We start from the raw sequence: 27,451 nt of genomic DNA, 5'->3' as shown, positions 1-27,451 counted from the left end.
AAAAATACACTCCAACTACACATGCCCTGGTCTTACCTATGTTACCAAACACAGAAAGAATGGGAGTAACAGTGTGATAATTCCACTATTCCTCTAAAGATGAGTATTGACAATGAAGGGCGAGGGGGTAAAAAGGCATTTTTCATTCACTGGTTTCTGTACTAATTAAGAACTTGCCGACTCTTTTGGATACAAATCACATTCACAGGAAATAAGATTCCAAAACTATAAAACTTGGAACAACAGAGAGAAGCCAGCAGGTTAGTATGTTGATATGTAGACTGTAGTTTCAACACTGGACACTTGAGTACACTTAAAATGAGAATTTTGAATCTTATTCATGACACTTTCCACAGTTAAAAAGTTCTGGCCATTTTTTGGTACTCTGCTGAGAAATACACAAGCAGAAGTCTGTAGCCATAGACCCTCTACACCAACACTAACCAAACATGCTAAAAATGAAAAGAAAAAGCTTATTTAATTTCTTGATGACAGACATCTGGCTTAGACTTTTACTGGTTACATGATGCCTTTTATCTGTTCTCCTTTGCCAAGAAGCTTAGGCTAAATGTACCTTCAGACTCTGAGGCTGCTGTCGAACCTGCATGACATGCTTCCGCCTCAGTTCTCGCTCTCTCCGTTTATTACGCTCCAGCTGGTCAGTGAGCTCGGTTTGATGCTGCAGACTCATCAATTCACAGCGCATCTTCTGCACTGTGTTGAGGTGGCGGAACTCCAGTTCTTTCATGGACTCATGCTGTCGCAGCAGCATTGCATGCTCTAAGTCCTTGTGAGCCTTTCTTTTATTTAATTCCTAATCCATAAAAAAAGACAAAGGTGTAATTTGCTGATGTACAATGCCAGGAGAAAAAAAATCCTAAGAAACAGAATAACCAGGATATATTGATGTAATCCTCTGATTTAATAATGGCTGCACAGTGAATATTAGACTTTTATTACTGGAACTGTAGAAAATGGGCAATTAGTAGTACAATTGCCTTATCTGTTCATTTACTATTTATACTGCTTTTAGCAATAAGCTTAAGACATATCAAATCTGTCCCAAGAGACTTAATGTCCTTTGTACTCTCTTTCCATCATTTATGTTTCCTAATTTTGTATTGAACAGGATTTCTAAGTCATCCTTTGAATTTCTTCAGAGTATACATTCAATTCTATTACATGCAGTATACCCACTATAGTGCAGTGGTTAAGAACACAAGACTCTAGGGCTAGGCTGCCTGCTTTCTGAATCCTGGCTCTGCTACTGACAAGCAGTGAGTCCTTGGGTTAATTACTTAAACTCTCTGTGCTGCCATTTCATTACTTCTCAAATGGAGACCATAACATAGCTGTTTCATAAAATTAACGTGAGGGTGAAATGATTTCATAAGTGGAAAGCTCTCAGAATACCTACCTCATGATCAATAAATGTTACTACAATTTTTTCCAGTTTATAAGATCAAATGTACCACACACACACACGTACACTCACACACACACTCTCTCTTTTTCTATGTAGAAGGAAGTCAGATGTGCCCCCTTTGCCTCTGCTGCCCCTTCTCCAGGGGCCAACATTTGGTGCATGTTTCCCAAGCATCCCCATGCTTATCGTGAAAAAACTATTACACAAAAACATACAGTTTTAAAATTGTATAACAATATATATTATAGGCATATAATATGCTTTCTTTACCTAAAAATATAATGGACAAATACAGATTTTAAAAAAATTTTTTATAGGAAGCTTGTGCTTTCTGACGCCATAGTTTTTCTATTTCTTGTTTTATGACAAATTTTCAATAAACATCTACACATAATACACCATATAATTATGTTACTATTTCTTTAGGATAGAATTCTAGAAGCGGATTCGATGGGTAGAAGATACATGCAAATTAACTGGTTAAAGCTGCTGAATTATGCTCCAAAATGGCAGTGTCAATTTATATTCTTACCAGCATTGACCACTTTACCATGCCACTACTAGGACTTACCAAGTTTTTAGACCGATCTTATCTAATTGATGCAATTGTTTTCATTTGAATTTCTTTAATTATTAGTGAATTTGAATAATTATGTTATACTTGAAGTTTATTTTAAGCCACTCTTGGAAATAAATTGATCTATGCTCATAGGTATACTTGATAATGAGAACTGTTGTTTTCATTGGCATAAGTTTCTACATATTCCCAATGAATAATTTCATGATTATACAATTATGTTAAATGGTAGTATATACCTTCATGGCACCCATTTCAGATGAAAAGGCATAAGTTATCCAATTAATTTTCTCATATTTAAAAATTAACAGTTCTTTCATGGAATTAATATTTATTATATATTTACTTAATACATATTTATTGAATACCTATTATGGGCCAGCCACTAGCTACAAGGCCTGGATATATCTAGCCACTGGATATAAAAGCCCTGAACAGAACCTGGGACTTCATCTAATTTCCATTCTACTTGGGGAGAGAGAGATCCCCATAAAAAGTGTGTGCACGTACATGTGTATGTGTGTGGTGTGTGTGTGTGTGTGTGTGTGTGTGTGAGAGAGAGAGAGAGAGAGAGAGAGAGAGAGAGAGAGAGAGAGAGAGGAGTGCAAGAATATTTAAAGAAGGGAGGAGGATTTGGAGATCAGAATTGAGGAGATATGAAGTGAGGGAGAAGGTGAACCGTGTGGGCTGGGTTTCAGGGAAGAAGGACTTAGGCAAAGGCAAGCAGAGGCTCTCTAAGGCCCTGAGGGTGGGATGTGACTGACATATTTTCAGGAAGATTCTGATTTCACACCATTTACACATACCTCCCTGACAAGGTCCTGCTCCAAGTTATGGCACCCGAGTAACAGCTTTCTTTCGAAGCGACGGCATTGTAGCTCTAGGTACCGTCTCTGATGCTGAAGAAGATTGGTCTTTTCCTCTTCTTGGAAATGCTGTATGTTCTCTTTCTGCTTTGAAAGCCATTCCTGTTTTTCTTTTCTTGGGGTGCTCTTGTTTTCATTCAGCTCCTGGCAAGATAAAAAACAACTGAGATCAAAATACATAAAAATTAACTACATGAATATACTATTTGGTGGCTGGTAATCTTCAGTTAAACTACTTAATTTGTGCCCTCTCTCATGGGCAGGCAGGGCAATGACCTTAAAGGAGGTAGGTAGTATTTTTCTGTTTCTGGAGTTATACATGAAGTAGGACAAGAAAAGAGAAAACATACACTAGAAAACACGCATACTTTTTAGCTTTGCACAGCTATATTTAGGATGGCTTGTAGCTTTGAAAGCACACAATGATTGGTGAATGAAGTCAAACATCTTTATTTAAAGGTCTCCAAAAAGGGGAACAAGACAGTGCTTTCAAGTTAAAATCACACATGAATTAAAATTAAGGTTAAAATATAGTTATGGCTCACTTCTTGGTTTCAACAATAGAAATGCTAAGTTTTTGGCAAAGTTAAGGATGGGTTCAGTATAAAAGACCGGAAATTAAATGGAAAAATCAACAAAACAAAAGGAAAACAGAGACCTTTTAGAATAGATTCAGCACTATAACCACTGAAAAAGGCAAGACCAATGTTTTTCTACAGCATTTCAAATATCATCTCACAAACTACCTAAAAAGAATGTATTTATACTGGACAAGATGAGAATATTGACAATACATTCAATGATGCAAACCCAAGGATGTTAATTAATACTAGTATATTTCAACCTAAAATGCATGAACCTTGCAGAGAATATAAATCAGCCATCTTTCCCAGGTCTAAGATGATTATTTTTAGAGACTGTTAACCTATGGTTCTTCATCTGTTGTTCAAGAAAGAAACCAATTATTCATTACTTTCATTGATAAGATATTCAAGCACATAAAAATAAAAAATACATAAGTCTGTAGTTCTCAACTTAAGGATGTCAATGAGAAGACAGGGATAATACAGGCATATACAGAATCACTTGGCTATGTTTTTCAAAATCTTTTGCCAAGGAAATTTCCCACCCACAGGACTATAGTATGTCCCTTCCTCTACACTGATAATAATCATTCTAAATGAACACACACACACACACAGACATACGCAGACACAAAACTACCTTCTAAAAGAAAATGGACTTATTAGTTAGACTATGAATTATATGCTTAAAGGATTATCTAAAACAACATATTCATTTATAAAACTAAAACCTGGTTTCACTAGGAAGCAACTATAGAACTGCATTTTGTTGGATATTTATTTACAGTTGGGAATCCTATTTACCATCTTTTCAAATCCCATGTTCTAGTATTGAGTTTAGCTTTTAGATTACAGTAATGGGAATACATAGCAGGTTATATTCTTCAAACTTAGAAAAATCTTATCAATGAACCTCACTCAGCAGGGTATATATAACAAGGCTTTGTGCCACCAATGTTCTTAATAAGACTTATTTGTCTAAATATAGGTCAAGTTCCTACACACGTAAAAGCACTATACCAAAGAGATTATGGTTATTTTATCTAGATTAATTTATCTGTGTGCTAATAATTAATTACATGGACTAAAAATTTCAGTCCATCAGTCTGTAAAAGAGGGTGTAAACTGGGGAAGTCTTGGTGGGTGGGGAATTTTCTTGGCAAAAGATTTTGGAAAACATAGTCAAATGATTCTTTGTGTATATGCCTGTATTCTCTCTGTCTTCTCATTGACATCCTTCAGTTGAGAACTACAAGTTCATGTGCTTTTTATATTTATGTGTTTGAGTATCTTATCCACAAAAGTAATAAAGAATTGGTTTCTTTCTTGAATAATAGGTGAAGAACCATAAGGTCAATAGTCTCTGAAAAATCATCTTATACCTACAAAAGATGGCTGATTTATATTCTCTGCAAGATAATAAATATGCTGTAGTTGACACATATCATTTTCCTGTCCTGACCACTATCCTGAATAATAATCCCCTTTCAGAAATTGCCTTAGGACAACATGGCTTTCCTCACAGTTAGACTAGATCTGCGATAAAAATAAGTTCAAGAAAGCAGCACATAAAGGGCAAACACACATGAAATCCTGTAGCCATAAAGACATAATTAGCATGCTTTCGTATTAAAGAAAATGGGATGAGAAGAAATGCCTCTTATCCTTCTTCTGTGTTAAAATCAGAATAAGAACAAATTATTGTAATCTGAGCCCAAAGTAAGAACGTATGATTTACTTTTAAAGGAAGAGATGTATGGCTCTTTTTCACAGCTAAAATATTTTTATTTCCAGTGACTCAATTACTTAAGAAAGCTACTAAATAATAGCTTTATAAAATAATTCACATTTTCAAGAGATCACTTTTTAGATCCCACTCAACTGAGGATCTCAGCCATTGAAAAGTAATAGGTTATAATCAATATCCTCACTTAAACTGATATATTGTTGGTGGCCACAAAAAAAGAAAATTTTATCTTAATGGTTCTATGAGTAGATCAATATTGGATATAACCAGTAAGCAGGTAAGTGGCTTGAAAATTTTTATAAAGTAAATACCTCCTTAAGCTGTTCCTTTCGAAGTTTGTATTCTCTCTTCTGGGTCTTCAAAAGGCTATTCAGTTCTTTCTTCTGCTCAGCCTGAATACGTTGCTGAAATTTTTTCGCCTCGTTGGACATCACTTTAGCCTATAGGAAAATTTTTAAATGGATCAAATTAGCTAACTAGATAAGCTTCAAAGCAGCAGTTTAATACACATTAGCAAGGATATTTCCTCCCACCTAAGAATATAAAATCAATATAATCATTACCAAAACAAGAATATCCAATAAATTATTAACAAGTGTTACTCAGCATCCTTATGATTTGAATTTCAGAGAACCACTAAAATGGAACTCATCTTTAAAATGCTGATCTTTTACATGCTCAGTGTTTCCACCTTATTTCCCCCAGTTAAGTGGAGTATGCTGCCCGACCCACCCCACTAATAAAACAAAACTAATGTAATTAAGTTATGACCTTTTATCTAGCTTGACTTGTGTATTAAACAATGTAATATGTTCATCTTCAAATTAAACCCTGACTTTTAATTTGTATCTTAAATAATGTTAAATATTAAATACTTGTATATTATTATTTTATTTCTGATGATACATGCAATAGTTGACCCTTAAACAATGTGGGGATTAGGGGTGCTGACTCCCAACAGAGTAAAAAAAAATCCTCCTATAACTTTTCATTCCCCAAAAACTTAACTATTAAAAGCATACTGCTGACTGGCAGCCTTACTAACAACATGAACAGATATTCACACATATTCTGTATGTTGTATAAATTCTATACTGTATTCTATAATAAGGAAAGCTAGAAAAAAGAAAATGATCTTTTAAACTGTCTCCCAAAACATTTTCCAAGACCTTTATTGAAAAAAAATGTGTATAAATGGGCCTGTGCAGTTCAACCCTATGTTATTCGAGGGTGAAATATACATATCCATTGTAGAACATTTAGGAAATACAGAAAAACACAAAGAAGAAAAACCTTGCATGATTTTACCACCCAGATATAACCAATATAAACATTTTGGTGCATACCCTTCCTATTTTTCTCTAGGCATGTATAGATATTGATATAAATATATAAAACAAATCTAAAATCACATTGTACATCCTGTTTCATGAATTCCTTTCCCAAAAATGTTAGTATCTACCTCTTTACAAAGTATTCAAGAAAGTACAACACCAAACAGGATTCTAAATATTTCTACATTCTTTCACCAAATTATTTCAAAATCAAATATTCATTTACAACAGAAATTATTTTGCTAAATTCTCTGTTCCTGTGAGAGAGTGATTCTTCTTTTTTTTTGAGCTATAAATGCCCAGGGCAGACTAGCCAGACATATTTTAAGATATGGTGTAAATTTACTGAGAAGTTTACATTTTATTTGACAACTGTGATTATCAAAATAAGTTGAAACTAATGGGATACCTGGGAAATTAGAAACCAGTTTTCACAAAAGACTCCTAAAAAATGCACCTTTATCATACAGTAGAATGATACTTATTTGTAGTAAACAAATGGGTTAAATCTGAACCTGAAACCCTCTTAATTCCTCTTAATTTAACATTCTCTGTATATAACAGTACTCTTCAATTCTTCTGATATAAAAATGCTACTAAAAATTTAAGGTTTCCAAAAAGTACATAGAGAATGATGAATGTTTTTTGACACCTAAATCACCTACTAACTGATTTATCAAACTTCTCAGATAACCAAAGTACCCAAGGCCTAGAACAGAATACTTAATGACTTTATTTTTCATTAAGCTTTCACTGATATACACTCTTATGACGGTTTCAAATGAAAAATAATGTGATTACTACGTTCATCCACATATATCATTGAGTTCCCCCCATACCCCATTGCAGTCACTGCCCATCGGTGTTGTAAGATGCCACATCACTACATGTCTTTTCTGTGCGACACTGTCTTCCCCATGATCACCCCCACACCATGTATACTGATCGTAATAGCCCTCAATGCCCTTCTCCCTCCCTCCTCAACCGTCCTCCCGCACCCCTCCCCTTCTTGGAGTTTGTGAGTCTGCTGCTTTGTTCCTTCAGTTTTGCTTCATTGTTATACTCCACAAATATGAGAAATAATTTGGTACTTGTGTTTCTCTCCCTAACTTATTTCACTGAGCATAATACGATCTAGCTACATCCATGTTGCTGCAAATGGTAGGATTTGTTTCTTTCTTATGGCTGAATAGTATTCCATTGTGCATATGTACCACTTCTTCTTTATCCATCCATCTACTGATGGAAACTTAGGTTGCTTCCATATCTTGACTATTGTAAATAGTGCTGTGATAAACATAGGGTGTATATGTCTTCTTATATCTCACAACTTTTTTCTCTGGGTAAATTCCTAGGAGTGGAATTCGCGGGTCAAATGGAATTTCTATTTTTAGTTTTTTGAGGAACCTCCATATAGCTATCCACAATGGTTGAACTAGTTTACATTTCCACTGGCAGTGTAGGAGGGATCCCCTTCCTCTGCATTCTAGCCACCATCTGTTGTTCCTAGTCTTTTCGATGTTGGCCATGCTAAATGGTATGAGGTGATATCTCATTGTGCTTTTAATTTGCATTTCCCTGATAATTAGTGATATGGAACATCTTTTCAAGTGCCTCTTGGCCATCTGAATTTCTTCTTTGGAGAAGCGTCTGTTCATATCCTGTGACTATTTTTTAATTGGGTTATTTGCTTTTTGGGTGTTGAGGCATGTGAACGCTTTACATATTTTGAATGTTAATCACTTGCCGGATATGTTGTTTACAAATATAGTCTCCTATACTGTAGGATGCCTTTTTGTTCTGCTGATGGTGTCTTTTGCTGTACAGAAGCTTGATGTAGTCCCATTTGTTCATTTTTGCTTTTGTTTCCCTTGCCCAAGGAGATGCATCCAGGAAAAAGTTGCTCATGTTTATATTCAAGAGATTTTGCATATGTTATCTTCTAAGAGTTTTATGGTTTCATGACTTACATTCAGGTCTTTGATCCATTTCAAGTTTACTTTTGTGTATGGGGTTAGACAATAATCCAATTTCATTCTCTTGCATGTAGCGGTCCAGTTTTGCCAACACCAGTTGTTGAAGACACTGTCATTTCCCCATTATATGACCATGGCTCCATTATTGTATATTAATTAAACACATTTGCTTGGGTTTATATCTGGGATCCCTAGCCTGTTCTATTGGTCTTTGGGTCTTTTCTTGTGCCAGTACCAAATTACCTTTGCAGTAGAGGTTGAAGTTGGGGAGGATAATCCACCCCCTGCTTTATTCTTCCTTCTCATGATTGCTTTGGCTATTTGGGGTCTTCCGTGATTCCATATGAATTTTAGAACTATTTGATCTAGTTCACTGAAAAATGCTGTTGGCATTTTGATAGGGATTGCACTGAATCGGTAGATTGGTTCAGGCAGGATGGTCATTTTGACAATATTAATTCTTCCTATCCATGAGCAAGGGATGTTATTTCCATTTATTAGTATCTTCTTTTTCTTAAATGTCTTGTAGTTTTCAGTGCAAAGGTCTTTCACTTCCTTCATTAGGTTTCTCCCTAGGCATTTTATTCTTTTTGATGCAGTTGGGAATGGAATTGTTTTCCTGATTTCTCTTTCTGCTAGTTCATCATTAGTGTTTAGGAATGCAAGAGATTTCTGTGTATTAATTTTGTATTCTGCCACTTCGCTAAATTCAGTTCTTAGTACTAGTAGTTTAGGGGTGGATTCTTTAAGATTTTTTATGTATAATATCATGTCATCTGCAAACAGTGACAGTTTAACTTCTTCTTTACCAATCTGGATGCCTTTTATTTCTTTGTGTTGTCTGATTGCTGTGGCTGGGACCACCAGTACTATGTTGAAGAAAAGTGGAAACAGTGGGCATCCTTCTCTTGTTCCCCACTTAGAGGAAAAGCTTTCAGCTTCTCACTGTTAAGTATGATGTTGGCTATGGTCTTGTCATATATGGCCTTTACTATGTTGAGGTACTTGCCCTCTATACTCAGTTTGTTGGTATGTTTTTACCATGAATGGATGTTGAATTTTGTCGAGTGCTTTTTCTGCTTCTGTGGAGATGATCATGTGCTTTTTGTCCTTATTTTAGTTAATGTGGTGGATGATGCTGATGGATTTCAAAATGTTGTACCATCCTTTCATCCTTGGAATAAATTGTACTTGATCATGATAGACGATCTGTTTGATATATTTTTTACTATGATTTTGTTGAGTGTTTTTGCGTCTATGTTCACCAGAGATATTGGTCTATAATTTTCTTTTTTTGTGGTGTATTTGCCTAATTTTAGAATTAGAGTGATGCTGGCCTCATAGAATGAGGGTGGAAGTATTCCCTCCTTGTCTACTTTTTGGAAAGCTTTAAGGAGGATGGGTATTAAGTCTTCACTAAATGTCTGATAAAATTCAGCAGTGAAGCCATCTGGTCCAAGAGTTTTAATTTTAGGTAGATTTTTATTACCAATTCAGTTTTGCTTGAGGTAATTGATCTGTTCAGATTTTCTGTTCCCTTCAGGGTCTGCCAAGGAAGGTTGTACTTTTCTTGAAAGTTGTTCATTCCTTCTGGGTTATCAAGTTTTTCAGCATACAATTTTTCACTGTATTCTCTAATAATTCTTTGTATTTCCGTAGTGCCCATACTGATTTTTTCTTTCTCATTTCTAGACACTCTTTTTTTCTTGATAAGTCTGCCTAGGGTTTTTTCTATTTTGCTTATTTTCTCAAAGAACCAGCTCCTGCTCTCATTGATTCTATTGTTTTATTCTTCTGGATTTTATTTAAGCCTGCTCTAATCTTTATTATGTCCCTCTTCTACTGACTTTGGGCCTCATTTGTTCTGCTTTTTCTAGTTTTATTAATTGTGAGTTTAGACTGTTCATATCGGATTTTTCTTCTTTCCTGAGGCAGGCCTGTATTGCCATATACTTCACTCTTAGCACAGCCCTAGCTGCATCCCACAGATTTTGCATTGCTTGATCTGTTTTTATTTGGTCATTGATCCATTGATTATTTAGGAGCATGTTGTTAAGCCTCCATGGGTTTGTGGGTCTTTTCATTTTCTTTAAGTAACTTATTTCTAGTTTCATACCTTTGTGGTCTGAGAGGCTGGTTGGTTCAACTTCAATATTTTTGTATTTACTGATGTTCTTTTTTGTAGTCTAGTATATAATCTATTCTTGAAAATGTTCCATGTGCACCTGAGAAGAATGTGTATCCTGCGGCTTTTGGGTGGAGCATTCTGTAGATATCTGTTAGGTCCATCTGTTCTGATGTGTTGTTCAGTGCCTCTGTTTCCTTACTTATTCTCTGTCTGGTTGATCTGTACTTTGGAGTGAGTGGTGTGTTGAAGTCTCCTAAAATGAATGCATTGCATTCTATTTCCACTTTTAATTCTGTTAGTATTTGTTTCACATATGTAGGTGCTCCTGTGTTGGGTGCATAGATATTTATAATGGTTATATCCTCTTGTTGGACTGACCCCTTTACCATTATGTAATGTCCTCCTTTGCTCTGGTGGCTTTCTTTGTTTTGAAGTCTACTTTCTCTGATACAAGTACTGTAACTCCTGCTTTTTACTCCCTATTGTTTTCATGAAATATCTTTTTCCATCCCTTCACTTTTAGTCTGTGTATGTCTTTGGGTTTGAGGTGAGTCTCTTTTAAGTGGCATAAAGACAGGTCTTGCTTTTTTATCCATTCTATTGCCCTGTGTCTTTTGATTGGTACATTCAGTCCATTTACATTTAGGGTGATTATCAATAGGTATGTACTTATTGCCATTGCAGGTTTTACATTCATGGTTACCAAAGGTTCAAGGGAAACTTCCTTACTATCTAAGAGTCTATGCTCACTTAGTGTACTATTACAAACAAAATCTAAAGATTCTTTTTTTTTCTCCTCCTTTTTCTTCCTCCTCCATTGTTTATATATTAAGTATCATATTCTGTACTCTTTGTCTATCCCTTAAGCTACTTTGGGATAGTTGATTTAATTTTGCATTTGCTTAGTAATTAATTGTTCTGCTTTCTTTAATGTGGTTTTATTACCTCTGGTAACTGCTATTTAGCTTTAGGAACACTTCCATCTATAGCAGTCCATTCAAGATACACTGCAGAGACAGTTTGTGGGAGGTAAATACTCGCAGCTTTTGCTTATTTTGAAATTGTTTGATCTCTCCTTCAATGTTAAATGATAATCTTGCCAGGTAGTGTATTCTTGCTTCTGCTTCATTGCATTAAATATATCCTGCCACTCCTTTCTGGCCTGTATGTTTTCTGCTGAGAAGTCTGATGATAGCCTGATGGGTTTTCCTCTGTATGTGATCTTTTCTCTCTCTCTAGCTTCTTTTAATATTTTGTCCTTATCCTTGATCTTTGCCATTTTAATTATTATATGTTTTGGTATTCCTTGGATCCCTTGTGTTGGGAGATCTGTGCACCTCAATGACCTGAGAGACTATCTCCTTCCCAAGATTGGGGAAGTTTTCAGCAATTACCTCCTCAAAGACACTTTCCCTTTTCCTCTTTCTTCTTCTTCTGATACCCCTGTAATACGAATATTGCTCCGGTTGGAATGGTCACACAGTTCTCTCAATATTCTTTCATTCCTAGAGATCTTTTTTCTGTGCCTCAGCTTCTTTGCATTCCTATTCTTCAAATTTTTTTCATTTATCGTCTCCTCCACCATATCTAATCTGCTTTTAAATCCCCACATTGTATTCTGTAATGAATGGATCTCTGTTCTGGATTCATTCCTGCATTCTTGAGTATTTTTCTGTACCTACATGGATGTGTTTATGATTTTTGAAAAATCTCTTTTAGGAAGATTGATGAGTCCATTTTCACTTGACCTCTTTTCTGGTGTTTTGGGGACTTTGGTTTGAACCAGGTTCCTTTGGCACTTCATATTTTGTATGTGACACCCTCTAGGACCCTGAAGGCATACTCCCTGGAGTTACTTAGCCCATGGAGTGATGTCAGGGTCTCACCAGAGCGACACTGGTGACTGGGGGTTGGGAAGAGCTGTTTCCTGCTTCCCGGCTACCCTGCATCTCTCCACAGCCAGACTAGTCAGCTGAGCACACAGGTGTAACCCTCTATGCCTTGCATTTATAGCTGCTGTAGGCAGGACCTCCCTCTGGATGGACTGACACCAGGGCAGGGGCAGCTGGTTTGTAAGCCAGTGCCAACCTGCTGGAAGGTGCAGCAGGCTGCATATCATGGCGGAAGGCTTCGGAGCTGTGTAGCCAGCCAGGGGGATGGAGCACCTGAAGTTCTTGAAAAGTTCCCAACCTGGTGCGCAGAGTGCATCTGGACAATTTTGTCTACTGGTCCTTTCTTCTGAGTTGCAAGCCCTGTGCAATCCTTGCCCATTTAGTAGCCCTCTCACTGTTAGGAAGTCTCTCATACTGTCTGCCTTTCTTTTGTCCCAGAGCAGCTGGATGTGAATCCATTTTCCACAACAGCTGGAATCTCAGTCTGTCCAACTATTCCTCCTGTCTTAGCTTTCCAACCCCACTAATCTTGAGCACCATGCAATATAGGATCTTGCTCCCACAGCAGATCTCCAGGGCTGGGTGTTCAGCGGTCCTAGGCCTCCACCCCGTCTCCACTCCATTTCTCTTCCTTCTTCCAGTGAGCTGGGGTGGGAGAAGAGCGTGGGTACCTCCAGATCATGGCTTTGGTATGTTACATTTTTTGAGGTCTGTTCTTTTCTCCAGGTGTAAGCAGTCTTGTGCTGCCTTCTTTCCTGTTGATCTTTTAAGGTTAGTTGCATTAACAATATTTTCATATTATATGTGGCTTTGGGAGGAGGCCTCTGTCTCACCTCTCAGATCGTCATCTTCAATCTGATCTACCTGACTTTAAACACTGTTACATGATAAAACTGTCAAGTTATCAGGAAATAATTCCATATCGACTCAGCACTTGATATTTTACCTATTATATAAATATTTCTCCCTTTCCCCAATTGACTTGCTGGTTCTGGGGAACAGATACCCTAACATCACAATGCCATCTTGGTTAATTCTGAAATCGTCACAAGGGAGAATAAACACATTAGTAATACTGGTCAGCTACCTCTTTTTCCACTGCCACCTGATGTTTCTTGAGAAGCTTCTTCATTTTTGCAGCAAAGGTGTTATGCTGAGTTTCAAGGTCTTTCTCTAATCTGAGGCGATGCTCATCCATCTTAGCCTTTAACTTTTTTTCCAGATTCATGAGCTGTTTCTGATGTTGCTGTGTCATTCTCTTACAGCCAGACATTTGTTCTCTGAGCTGACTTTCCTGCTCATGTTCTGGCATTTCCCTTGTATCCTACAACAATGGAGAGGAAAGAATGAATTAAAGCATAACTTTTTTATTTCAAAACCATCTTAGACCAGTCTACTATCAACTAAGTAGGTAACTCATGTAGGAGATCCCACTCAACAGCTTCTAATAAAATTTTATCTGAAAAAGCAGACAAGCTAGCTGGTTCTAAAATTTAAGTGGGAATGTAAAGGACCTGGGATAGCCAAAGTTTTGAGGAGGTATGAAAAGTTGGTAGATGTAAACTTCAGTAATCAAAACAGTGTGGTATTGGTATAAGGACAGGCTGAATAGAGCAAAGGAACACAGTAAAATCTGGAAACAGACCCACATATATTCAGTCAATTGGTTTGCTACCAAAATGTCAAGTTAATTCAAAGAGGAAAGGAAAGTGTTTTTAATAAATCCTGCTTTAACAACTGGTTCTCTGTATTCAAAATAAATAAATGCTTAATCATGCTATACACAGAAATTAATTTGAAAAGAGTCACTAGACCTAAACCTAAAATCCAGAATCATGGAGCAGAGGATAACACAGAATATTGTCATGACCTTGGGGTCAGCAAATATTTCTTGGGTATGACAGAAAAAACACTGAGTATAATGAAAAAAATGTACAAACTGGATTCTGGAATAGAGGCAAAATTCAGATAATGTAAGATTAATCATTTAAAGTGAACAATTCAGTAGCATTTAGTATATTCATGATATTCTGCAACCACTGCCCCATTGTAAAGAAAAAAATGTACAAACTGGATTCTTAGAGACAAAATTCACATAATGTATGATTAATCATTTAAAGTAAACAATTCAGTAATATTTAGTATATTCATGATGTTCTTCAAGACTGCCTGTATCTGGATACAAAACATATATAATACTTCAGAAGAAAACCGTGTATGTTTTAAGCAGTTGCTCCCTAATCTCCCCTTCTGGTAACCACCAATCTATTTTCTGTCTATGGATTTACCTATTTTGGATGTTTCATATAACATGTGACCTGTTGTGTATGGCTTCTTTCACCTAGCATGTTTCCAAGGTTCATCCATATTGTATAGGATGTAACACTACTTCGTTTCTTTTTATAGCTGAATAATATTCCACTGTATGCACATACCCTCATTTGTTTATCTATTTATTTGTCACTGGACCTCTGTGTTGTTTCCACCTTTTGACTATTGTGAATATTGCTTTTATGAACATTTGTGTATATGCATTCGTTTAAGTACCTGCTTTCAATTGTTTTGGGTATATATCTAGAAGTAGAATTGCTGAGTCATGGGGCAACGCTATGTTTAACTTTTTGAGAAACCATCAACTGTTTACCACAGCAGCTGACATTTTACATTTTTAGTAGCAGTATACAGCAGGAGTTCCAATTTCTCCACGTGCTCCCTAGTTGTTATTTTCCATCTTTGTTTTTGTTTTTCTCTTTTAATAGCTAGCCATGTAACAAAACAGCAGCAGACTCACAGAGTCCAAGAAGGAACTAGCAGTTACCAAAGGGAAAGGGGTGGGAAGGGTGGGTGGGAAGGGAGGGAGAAGAGGACTAAGGGGCATTATGATTAGTACACATAGTGTAGAGGGGGAGACGGGGAAGGCAGTAATAGCACAGAGAAGACAAGCAGTGATTCTATAGCATCTTACTATGCTGATGGACAGTGACTTCAATGGGGTGTTAGGTGGGAACTCAATAGTATGGGTGAATGTAGTAACCAGTGTTGCTCATGTGAAACCTTCATAAGATTGTATATCAATGATACCTTACCAACAACAACAACAAAATAGCCGGCCATCCTAGTGGCTGTAAGGTGGTACTCATTGTAGTTTTGATTTGCGTTTCCCTAATGACTAATTATATTGAGTATTTTTTCATGTGCTGTTGGCCATTTGTATATATTCTCTGGATAAGTGTCTATTCAAGTCTTTAACACCTTTTTTAAAATTGGGGTGTGGTTTATATAATAATTTGAATAGGTTTTTGGTGGAGTCTTTAGGGCTTTTTTATGTAGTATCAGGTCATCTCCAAACAATGACAATTTCACTTCTTCCTTACTAGTGTGGGTGCCTTTTATTTCTTTTTCTTGCCTGATAATGTAGCTAGGACTTCCAATACTCTGTTGAATAAAAGTGTTGTAAGTAGGCATCCCTGTCTTATTCCTGATTTTAGAGGAAAAGCTTTTAGCTTTTTCATGGCCTTTACTCATTTTTAGTGGGTTGTTTGAATTGGATTTTAAAACTAAAAATTTTAATTTATCACAGACGGAGAAAAAATATTTGCAGGACATATCTGAGATAAAATACCTGTATCTTTCTTATGAAAGTCAAACATACATATGCCCTATGACTCAGCCATTTTATCCTATGTATTTGTCACAGAAATTAAAACATCATGTTCAAAGACATATACATGTTTGTAGCATCTTAGTATGCTGATGGACAGTGACTGTGCTGGGGTATGTGGTGGGGACTTGGTAATAGGGGGAGTCTAGTAACCATAGTGTTGCTCATGTAATTATACATTAATGACACCAAAATGATAAAATAATAAATAAAAGTATTGATTTCATCTTCCACTTGCCCATAGCAACCTCTAATCTACTTTCTATGAATTTGCGTATTTTAGATATTTCGTATAAGTGGAATTCTAATAATATTTTTCCTTTTGTGTCTGACTTATATCATTTAGTATTTTTTCAAGGTTCACTAACATTGTAGCATATATTAGAACACCGTTCCTTTTCACAGCTGAATAATATTCCATTGTGTGTGTGTGTGTGTGTGTGTGTGTGTGTGTGTGTGTGTGTGTATACACATACACTATGGTTTGTTTATCCATTCATGTATTGATGAACACTTGGGTTGTTTCCATCTTTTAGCTATTGTGCCTAGTATTGGTGATACTGAAAGCAGTGAAGTTAAAAAGGAAGCATTCCTATCAATTGTGAAAAGGAGTTACCTGACCTTCCAATGTTTTCAAGAAAATTTAAAATCTTACATGTGAAAGTGTAGCAAACATCCACATTTCCCAAACTGAGAAGTTGTAATTTTCTACAATTACACCCAGTGTTATTTTTAAAATGTAAACATTACGGAAAATGCAAAAATCACTTTTCATTATCACCCACCTTAAACCTTTCTCCACATCCCAAAGGCAACCATTATCACTAATATCATGTTGTATACTTACAATTTTAAAATACCTTCGTTTTCATCTAAGTAACTTCAAATAATACATTATATGGTATTTATTTATTTATTTATTGTAAGATTTTTAAAATATTCTTTTTGCATTCTCAAAACATGTTTCCTAAATGCAGACATTAAACTGGGAATTAAAAAGCCTTTTGCCATTTTAAAATAAGTTGCCTAAATTATGTTCCAAACTTCTGATACATCAAAGGAAAAAAACCCCAAACTCTTAAACTAACCAGACTAGGAAAATTAGTTACCAAAGGTGAAATTTTTTTCACTGAAATCCAAATACTCACAGGTCTTGAACGGATGGCAGAATTATTAGTCATAATTGTTTCGATTCGCTCCATCACGTGTAGCTCATCCTTGCTTTCTGAGGCATCCTGAAGAATGTTAACCCTACCACTTTGACTCTTGGTCCTGTTGGACATACAGGGAATAGACTGATGACTTCCAATATTGTGCACTGCTGTCTGTCCAACACCGTGATCTTGGTCCTGAGGGAAAAGAGTATTAGACTCAAGTATCTTTATCTCCTGAATTTTTTATTATTAGCACCTAGCACACCGCTTGGCACACACAGTCTTCAGAATGTTAGCGGTCTATTTTGAGAAATTCCTTGTATTTGCCAAGACCAGAAAGTTTATCAGTTGTTAGTTGACAGATTAAAAATGTGACCAACTAGTAAATACCAAAAAGCCAAACCAAGTCTGTGAAAAAGTTAATCAGAGTTATTTCCAAAGTGTAGTCTTCTCTCTAAAATTTTTGACATTACCTTGAAATCCATTTCTCCTACACATCTCATGGGGTATACACAGAGATGCCGCTCATTTCTCAATGCTTCCAATGGTGAAAACAAACCCCAACCTTTTTTTTAATCGTATAAACATCCCTTTTAGTTATTTTCTACTGAAGCCTTTCATATTTCTTTTCTTCTCAGAATGTAGTCTTTAGCCTAAATTTCTTCCACTAAGTAATTTAATATTAATTCCTATCTATTTTTATGTAAAATTAAATATTGTATATATATTTAATCATAATTGGAAGACTGTTCTTCCCAAGAAACCCAGCAAGCTTTGGTATTTGGGCACCAATATTATAGTCTTACCATACCAAACCTCTTTAAGATATGCAGAATAATAAATACAGACCCATGGTATATGGAGGATCTTTTCTTACATCCACAGCCTTAAAAAGTTGCTGTTATTCTAATGTTTAATGACATTAGAATTTTATTAATTTCACTTTACTAAAGCATTTCATATACCTAAAATAGCCCCAATTTTCTAGTGACTACTCTTAGAAGTAAAAAACAGTATCAAAAATACCAAAATTGTATGTAAGAAAGTTTTCTATTTTATAGTTGATTAATTATGTAGTGTTATTAAAAAGAAAAGTAACTACTACTCCTGTTTTCAGAATGCAGGGATCTTTCTCAATAGAAAGCAATAAAAAAGAATCAAAGCTTTGGCATTGGGACATGAGCAAAGAAGAAAACAGAAAATACTTAGACTAAAAAAGATAGCTCCACAAACCATAAGCTTTATATTTTCCTTTGAGGAAGTTCTGTAACATTTCTACTGCAAATTTGGAAACATGGCAACATGGAAACAACTTGGTCTCAAGAGTAATATATGAATCCGAACCCATATGCTTGTACAGTAAGTTAGTTAACCACTCTGAGCCTTACTTTCCTCACCTATAAAATGAGTATTTTAGAACCAGGTAGAGGAATGAATCCCTATACACAACTGAAAAGAATGAAGTGTTCTTACTAACAGAATAAGAATGCTTGGTAATTTTTTTCCCCCAGGATAAATTTAGCTAAGTCACATGTTTATTTTATTTATTTATTTACTTATTTTTAAAAAAGCAAGAAATTTCCACTTTAATAAACATATATCAAACATTACACTAAAGGCACTGGGGGAGAGGTTTATACAATAAACAAGATAAGGAGAATGGGTGGTAATTCTAATGGCTTCTCTGTGAGCACCGTCAACTTCCAAAGCCTGTAATTTCAAATACTTCCAAAAGCGTGTCCCATGCCATCAGACAATCAGGCAAAAAAGTGTTCAGTAGACCAGAATTTAGGGAGGGACTAGATTAAATAAAAGTTGAACAGGTTTCTCTGATAGAAGACTTCACAGAGCTTTACTAGCTAATGTACACTACCAAGAGGTTGGTTTAAAGAATGCAAAACCTTTTTCTCCACCTGGGGCCTTAGAGAATCACTGTGAAGACACAATCCGGAAACCACTGATATAAAAGATTCTTGGCAAGAAAAGTTCCATAAGGAAAGAAGCCAATAAGGAGACCCCAATACTTGAGCCGTTTCTAAGTTATTACCTTTTCTTCCTGTGCTTCTGCTGCTGGCCCTTTATGTGCCTCCTGGGAAAGGACCTTCTTCGTCTTTTCATTGCGCAGATTGTCCAGCACTCTTTTTTTCTCTTCCTTTGTCCTTCGAAGGAGATCTGTTACCACTGTTGTAGGGCGCTCCCGAAGAAGAAACGGGTGCTGGTTAAGAGTAGAAGGCAAAAGTCAGGTTGAGACCTATATATTTTTTCATTCAGAACAAATGAATCCCTTCTTGGACCCTAGAGTTACTATCCTAAATAGTTGTAGATAATGCATGTAATCTATACTTATCTAATTCTGCTATGCTTTTTACTTCTTATATTCATAAAATTTAATTTACATGTGTACACTCTGTGCCTACATAACTTCCCCTGTACTTTTCATGAAAACTTTGAACATGACACCTTTGTTGGCCAAATGAAAAGGCAGAGTTGAAATAATCAGAGTCTAAGTAAACATTAAGAATTAGTCCAAATAGAGCCCTAAGTAAACGCTTACAAATTCTTAGAACTGGTCTCATAGAGGAGACACTATCAGTTCTGAATTACGTTAGATTTCAACAGGAATGTATTTACTGACGGTGAATCACATAACATACTACTTGGGTATAATGGGTTCTTTATGTTGCTTAAATGAAACTTCATAAAACACTAGCAGTTGATTAAAAGACATTATGTATTAGTGATTTTTACCATTAATATTTAATAAAGCTTAAGATTATTCAGTACAGAAAAGTAGAAAGAACAATTCTACTATAAGATTATCATTGTTACATTTGGTATTTTTTGGATATTTATTTCTTCTCAGAAATTTTCTGTGTATAGATTTTGTTTTGTAGTTAGCACACAGACTGCAGAAAGATGACTTGTGCACTGGAGTTCATGAGATGATCTTGAACTCTTTTAAGACTTTTACCTCCTTTATTAGCTCAAATTTATTTCTTCTCTGAAGAGTTGTAACTATATATTATTCTCTTTTTATTGCTATAAGTATTATGTTATTTCAACTCATAATGCCTACAGACTATTTCATCAAAGGTTCATGCCAAAATTACATAACCATTATTCTAATTCTGGATAATTATTCTCAATTTTTCATTCTGAGATAAATACCTTCACACAGTAAGTCACTTTTTTCCATTTTATTTTTTTTCCTTATGACAGACTGCAACAGAAATGTGATTAGGCCAAAGGGAAGGATGCACTTGACAGATTCTTCCTATCACTTCCCATAATGTCAATATACAAAATGGACCAGGTACATGAATACATATGCAGGTTTGGGATCACCCAAGGTCAAGTATCCATTCCTGGTAGGTTGGGTTATTACCAAAAGAGCTTCTTTTGCCTTCATTAGGCAAATGTAAGAAGCCAGTCACATTCTTCCTTTTCCTGAGCCTTAGCTTGGTATGTACCACTATTTATAATATTCGGTCTTTTTTATCCAAAAATAATATATCTTGTAATTCTAAGTTATTTGATAGTTTTCTACAAATGGATCCTGCTTATTTTTCACTTACTATAGTATAGCTATAATTCATAGCTATACTAAACCTTTTGTTGCTATTGTGAATACCTAGTTTTTTGGCTTTCATTTGAGACTGTAAGTGTGCTTAAGGCCTAGAATTCCCTAAGTGTTACTGAAACTTTATACTGCTCTTCTACATACTGTAGGTACAAATAACCCTACTGAATATGTACATGGACCCTTTCAATATCCTTGCATATTGAACTGTGTGTAGGTGAAAATAAACTGAACTTCTTTGAAATTCTAAAACATTCATGCTGAAAGTCTAATTTTCTAGTGAAAAAATCCACCAAATTCCTTAGGGTCACAAAAAGATAGTCAACTGCTACTCACTAATGCCTTATCTAGATGTTTTAATAACTATATTAAGTCGAACAATACTATTATTCCTATTAATAAGATGTCAACCTCTAAATGAAAACATTTTTGAGAACAGAAAGCATATACTAATAATTTATTTAAATTAGATAACCAAACCTATTGAGAAATGAATAGAATTCACGTTACTTTTAAAATATTTTCATTGCTAAGTTAGAAAAACATATTTCTGAAAAGGAAACAAAAATGTGATATCCATTTTTTACGGTTCTTTTGAAATCTCTTTTCTCCCACAGTATTTATGTAAATGTATTACACATCATTTCTCTTCCTTTCATATTACTTTATATAGGACAGATTGATATATAAAGTATGGTAGATACAAAAATTAAATCCAAAGTTAAACTATGCTTTGCCACCTCTGAAATGATATTGTTCCACATGAATTAAAATTTGTAGTTGTAACTCATGAATATATTCTTGCACATATAAAAATTAAGTCATTTAGTACTACTATACTGAATATTTAACTATATATTCTATTCAGACATGGTAAAAGCAGTTAATTTTGAAAAACAAACGAAAACCTTAGCAACAAAGAAAATTTCCAAGAAAGAATGGTATTATGAAATTAGTATTTTAGCAAAGCCCAGTACAGCATACTTAATATTGATTCTGAATCAAAGAAGAATAAAACACATTCTTTAAAATAATTTCTTAGGTGTACAAAACAGAGTATAACTGACCTTTAAAAGTTTCTTTGATGTAGGGCGATCTTTAGGGTTTTTCTGGAGGCAAGACTCTACAAAGTTGCGAAAAGAACTGGACCTATTGTAAAGGAAAGTATTAAGTGAACATATTGCTATTTCCTTTAAAAACACATCCACAAATCAAGGCATGTCCCTATGGGTGGGAGGGAGAATAGAAATCATAAAAAAAAAAAAAAAGCAGACACAATACACTATATATTTCATCATGTAAGTATATAAAAAGCTATGCAAAGCAACTAATGAATCTTTACCATTTTCGATAGAAAATGGTATTTTTGCACACATTATTTTAAAATCCTGCTCTCACATACTTAAGTATCACAACTCATTCTACGTTGCGGTAAATTATGGAAGTCGTCATTTTCCTTTTTCATTCAAATCTAAGATAATATTCTTCTTAGTATTTTTTTTTCTTTTCTCTAGACACATCTCGTTCTTGCTTGGCCCTTGGATCATCTTCCATATAGCATGTTTCAGAACATCACGCTATTTGTTTTGGAAAGAACAATTTTTATACCTAAGTATTTAGTGTCCTTGAGCAAATGGACAAAAGTTCCAGAAAACAATAAATTTTTTTTTAAAAAATTAGAATTCTGTAACATACTATTGTATAGTGTTACTGATGAGAGTTCAGTAAGGCAGTAAGTAAAAAATATTTCATCAATGTTTGTCATCAATATTCAAATAAGATTTAATTCTTTAATACAAGAATTCTTTTTTGAATCCCCAAAGTATCAACCAGTGTAAAGACAGCCTGTGTTTCGTGTATTTATTATTCAGATGTACCATAATAAACTCTGAGCCAAGATTTCCTCAGAACATCTCTACAGAAGCAGCAAAGACCTGTGAACTTGCCTTAATAATGTAATGATAAAAAATAAATTATTCCTAATTTATGCATCTTACTTGTGAATTTTAAAGTATTTGTTAACTATTTGTTAAGTACGGTAGGTAGTCCCCTAGAATGTTTCAAATGCTAGATACACCTGAAGACTTTCCCATTAAAATTTTCTATCACTGATAAAAATCCTTTCATAAAATTGTCCATCTGTTCTCAATAAACTTCTTTACATGAATAACAGTATTATCAAAAAAGCACTAGGAGATGCAACATCAAAGCACATTTGGAATAATAAATAATAACAATTAGAATCATCCAAAAATTATGAATTATGTGGTAATTCTGATAAATTATCAAATCACTTTTACCTAAGTTTTATACCATATCAATCATAAACCATTCCCCAATCAAATATCTGTACAGGTTGTGGCAATATATATTGCAGTTTTAAAATATGAATGTTTAAATCATGCTATTTATTATAAAATCAGGGTTGTATGTGTCACTATGGTACAAAAAATATATTACTTTTTATACAAAAGCCATACTTTTTGCTCCCATGTAGCATCATCTATCTTTTATTTCTGAACTGAGTCACATATATGCTATGAAAAGTAGAGATAATAAAGGATAAACATGATGTAAGGATAAAATAAAGCTATTTTAATATTTCTTCAGGTTGTATACACTTCACCTCATTGACATGAAATCATTTTGATAACATTATGAAAAAGTATTTAAATTTTACCATGTTGAACAATATATCTCTCAGCCATACTCACCATTCATTAGACTGTAATGTAGGGGGGTTATTTCTGATAATGTGATATAAGGCACGCTTTGCATTCATATCAAATAAAGGAGGCTTCCTTTCCGCTATAAAAGAAATGAAACTTCCTGTTAAATATGTGCCTGTTATATAGGAGCATGGAAGCACTGTTAGTTTTTTTTTTTTAAATAAACCCCAACTTAGGAAAAAAGTTGCAAGTAGGATTCAGAGAACTTAGTTAAGTGAGTCAATAGTGAGGAAATTGCAGCCCTGATGCACACTTCTAAATAGTGCATTTTTCTAATACACAAAAACATTCTAACAGAACCTAATAGTCATTAAATCAGACCATTAATATGAACACATGACTATTATCTAATCTCAAGCTCTATTGTAGTTTCAATCAAATGTCCCAATAATGTCCTTTGTAGCAAAAATGACCTTTGATCATCTGCATGCTTAAAGGAAATTCTCCATTTTTTCTAAGTTTTAAACTTACACAGAACTGTTCATAAAATATTTCTATAATCCTTTCAATATGTGTAAAATCTGGAGTCATGTCACCTGTCATTCCTGATATTGGTTGTTTGTGTCTTCCTTCTGTTCAAACTAGCTAGAGGTTTATTAATTTCATCAATTTTCCCAAAGAACTAATTTGTGATCTCATTGATTTTCTCTATTGTTTTCATTTTCTATTTAATTGATTTCTGTTTTGATCTTTTCTGGGTCTCTTTGTTCTGTTTACTGTGGATTGAATTTGCCCTTCTTTTTCTAGTCTGAAGGTGACAGTTGAAGTCATGACCTTGACAATTCACAAGTATACAATTTTGACTCTCGAATATCCCTCAGTTTGGCTTTGTGCTGTCATTAAATTTAGTTTCCACATCTCTGGCAGGAATATCACAGAAGGAAGTGTCATGCTTTCCTCAGTGTATTCTACGATGATCCTATGGAACAGGTCCATGGTTTCAGATCGTCTTGTCATTGATGGTGATCACTTTGATCACTTACGGCCATTCCACAAGGTTTCATGGTGAAGTTTCACTTTTTTCCTTTGTAATTATTAAGTATTTGTGAAAAGGTACTTGAGTCTATATAAATATTCTGTTTTGCATAAAGATCATTTTATTCTCTTATTGTATAGATTTAGATTCTTCATTTAATAATTTATAACCTGCTACTATCATTTATTTTGATGTTGAAATTGTTTCATTTTTGAGCAGTTGAGAATCTTTTTAGCCGACTTCTGCCTTTCCGGCATGGCTCCATCATTCCCTGCTCAGCTCCTTGCTCTCTGGCCCACTAAGATATTCCAGGATCATCTTATGCTTTCCCTACTGTAGACATGGCTCCAAGGAGCTGTGGCAGGCAGTGTGCTCAATGCTACTGCCCGTGTCACTTCTCTTAGATCCTGTCAGTGGATAAAGGAAGGGAACACACACGTCCCTCATCTATTTGTATTCATACTTGCACATTAAACATCTTTAGTTGTTTATTGAAAACAACTGAGTTCACTACAATATCTCAAATCCAATGCTATAGTACTATTTATTCGAGCCTTCTCTTTCCATTATTTGTAGCACCCTTCTCGGATAGTAAAAAACCGCACTCTCATTATCCTTAATATATTTGATGACTCGCCCCTGTACATAGTCTCCCATCTTAGCCACCACCCTTTCCCTTTTTCCCCTTCAAGTTTTCAAACCCCATTCCAAGCCTGTCTACAGTGTGAATGTCCACTTCATCCACTCAGTTTCTGACACCCCATATAAACTGGATCACTTTCTGCAGTGAGGCCCTCCTCATCAGCCCTCAGGAGGGAAGCCCCCTTCCTTTCAATCAGGCACTGCCACGGTGTCACGTGACCCACCACCAAATGTGGACGTGCTCCTTGGCCTCTGACACCCCATGCTGGGCTACTTCCAGGTCTGAATGCTTTGGTTACCCCACCAGGACTCTGAATCTCCAAACTTGACTGCCGCCCTCCCTGCACAGGTTCTGCTTCCACATACAAGGCATTCTGTCTGTGGGAACTCCCTCCTCTCCTCACAGGACTCTGACACGCCACGCCGGGCTACCATGGCTCAGCAGGTGACATGGACACCTACTTTATACTGTCCTCCCAACAGCTTTAAGAATGAGTAGTTTGATTCAGGAAAGGGAAGGGATTACTGAAGAAATTCTTAATAAAATAACGTGTTTCTACTGTGATTTATAAAAGTATTCAAAAATTCTAAGTGGTGTACCATCAATATATCAAACCAGAGTGTGATTTTTGATCTGTCATTTACTATAAAGCTGAACATCTCTATTTACTCAAAGAACACTGAACTTAGCTAAAAACCATGGAGATTTACTAAATCTAGACTGCGGTAGCCTTCAGTGGATTCAAAGGATATTTTCCATTTCAAATATTTTTTTTAATTGAGGTATCATTGATATTGAATCTTATATTAGTTTCAAGTATACAACACAGTGGTTCAACAGTCACCCATATTAAATCCTCACCCCCATTACAGCAGTTACTGTCAACATAGGAAAATGTTACAGAAGCAGTGCTTATATTTTCCATGCAATACTACTATCCTGGTGACCAACTTATGACTGAAAATTTTAGTGCCCTTTTATTGCCCTCACCCTCAACTACTCACCTCAATCCCTCCCCCACAGTAACCACCAGTCACTACTCAGTGTCTATAAGTTTACTGCTACTGTGTTCCTTTTGTTTTGTGTTTAGATTCCACAAATAAGTGAAATCATATGGTATTTTGTCTCTGGCTTATTTCACTTAGCATAATACCCTTGAGGTTGATCCATGTTGTTACAAATGGCAGGATTTCTTTTCTTCTTATGTCTGAATAATATTCCATTGTGTATATGTACTGTATCCAGCACAATTATCATTTAAATATGAAGGAGGGATTAAACAATTCCCAGACAAGCAAAAGTTGAGGTAATTTGCCTCCCACAAACCACCTCTACAGGGTATCTTAGAGGGACTGCTCTAGATGGAAGCACTCCTAAAAAGAGCAGAGAAGAAAACACCCAGCATATGAAGAATGAAGGAGGACGAATAAGAAGAGAGAGAAATAATCATCAGACTGTGTTTATAATAGCTTCATAAGTGAGTTGAGTTAGAAAGTAAGGTAGCAAAGAAGCGAACCTTGAACCTTTGGTAACCACAAATCTAAAGTCTGAAATGGCAATAAGTACACATCTTTCAATAATCACCCTAAATGTAAATGAACTGAATGCACCAATAAAAAGACACAGATTAACAGAATGGATAAAAAAGCAAGACCCATCTATATGCTGCTTACAACAGACTCACCTCAAACCCAAAGACATGGACAGAATAAAAGTCAAACGGTGGAAAAAAATACTTGATAGAAACAACAGGGAGAAAAAAGCAGGTGTTGCAATACTAGTATCAGACGAAATAGACTTCAAAACAAAGAAAGAAACAAGAGGTAAAGAAGGACATACATAATGTAAAGGACTCAGTTCAACAAGAGGATATAATCATTATAAACATATATGCACCCAATATAGGAGCACATATATATGTGAAACAAATACTAACAGAATTAAGTGAGGAAATAGAATGCAATGTATTCACACCACTCACTCCAAAGGACAGATCCACCAGACAGAAAATAAGTAAGGACACAGAGGCACTGAACAACACACTAGAACAGGTGGACCTAATAGACATCTATAGAAATCTACATTCAAAAGTAACAGGATACACATTCAGCTCAAGTGCACATGGAATATTCTCCAGAATAGACCACATACTAGACCACATAAAGAGCCTCAGTAAAT

General features: G+C 35.3%; 1 protein-coding gene across 5 annotated transcripts in view; it reads right to left on the bottom strand.

Moving 5' to 3' along the window:
• Positions 1-27,451, bottom strand: part of LOC118969304 (serine/threonine-protein kinase TAO1-like) — a 92,361-nt gene that overhangs the window by 46,596 nt on the left and 18,314 nt on the right. For all 5 annotated transcript variants that reach the window (XR_012128401.1, XM_073230036.1, XM_073230037.1 and 2 more), the window contains 8 exons: positions 23,640-23,733; positions 21,993-22,074; positions 19,393-19,560; positions 17,340-17,540; positions 13,618-13,854; positions 5,512-5,640; positions 2,810-3,013; positions 575-814 (listed from right to left, as the gene is read on the bottom strand). Coding sequence is in view for 4 of the 5 variants with exons in the window: in XM_073230036.1 (XP_073086137.1) it covers positions 575-814; positions 2,810-3,013; positions 5,512-5,640; positions 13,618-13,854; positions 17,340-17,540; positions 19,393-19,560; positions 21,993-22,074; positions 23,640-23,733 (1,355 nt within the window). In the remaining variant the exon portion in view is untranslated. The remainder of the gene's footprint in view (positions 1-574; positions 815-2,809; positions 3,014-5,511; positions 5,641-13,617; positions 13,855-17,339; positions 17,541-19,392; positions 19,561-21,992; positions 22,075-23,639; positions 23,734-27,451) is intronic.

The sequence above is a fragment of the Manis javanica genome, chromosome 2 (genome assembly GCF_040802235.1).
Source record: "Manis javanica isolate MJ-LG chromosome 2, MJ_LKY, whole genome shotgun sequence".
NCBI lineage: Eukaryota > Metazoa > Chordata > Mammalia > Pholidota > Manidae > Manis > Manis javanica.
Note: the sequence above shows the minus strand (reverse complement) of the source record. Positions and strands in the feature narration are given on the sequence as shown.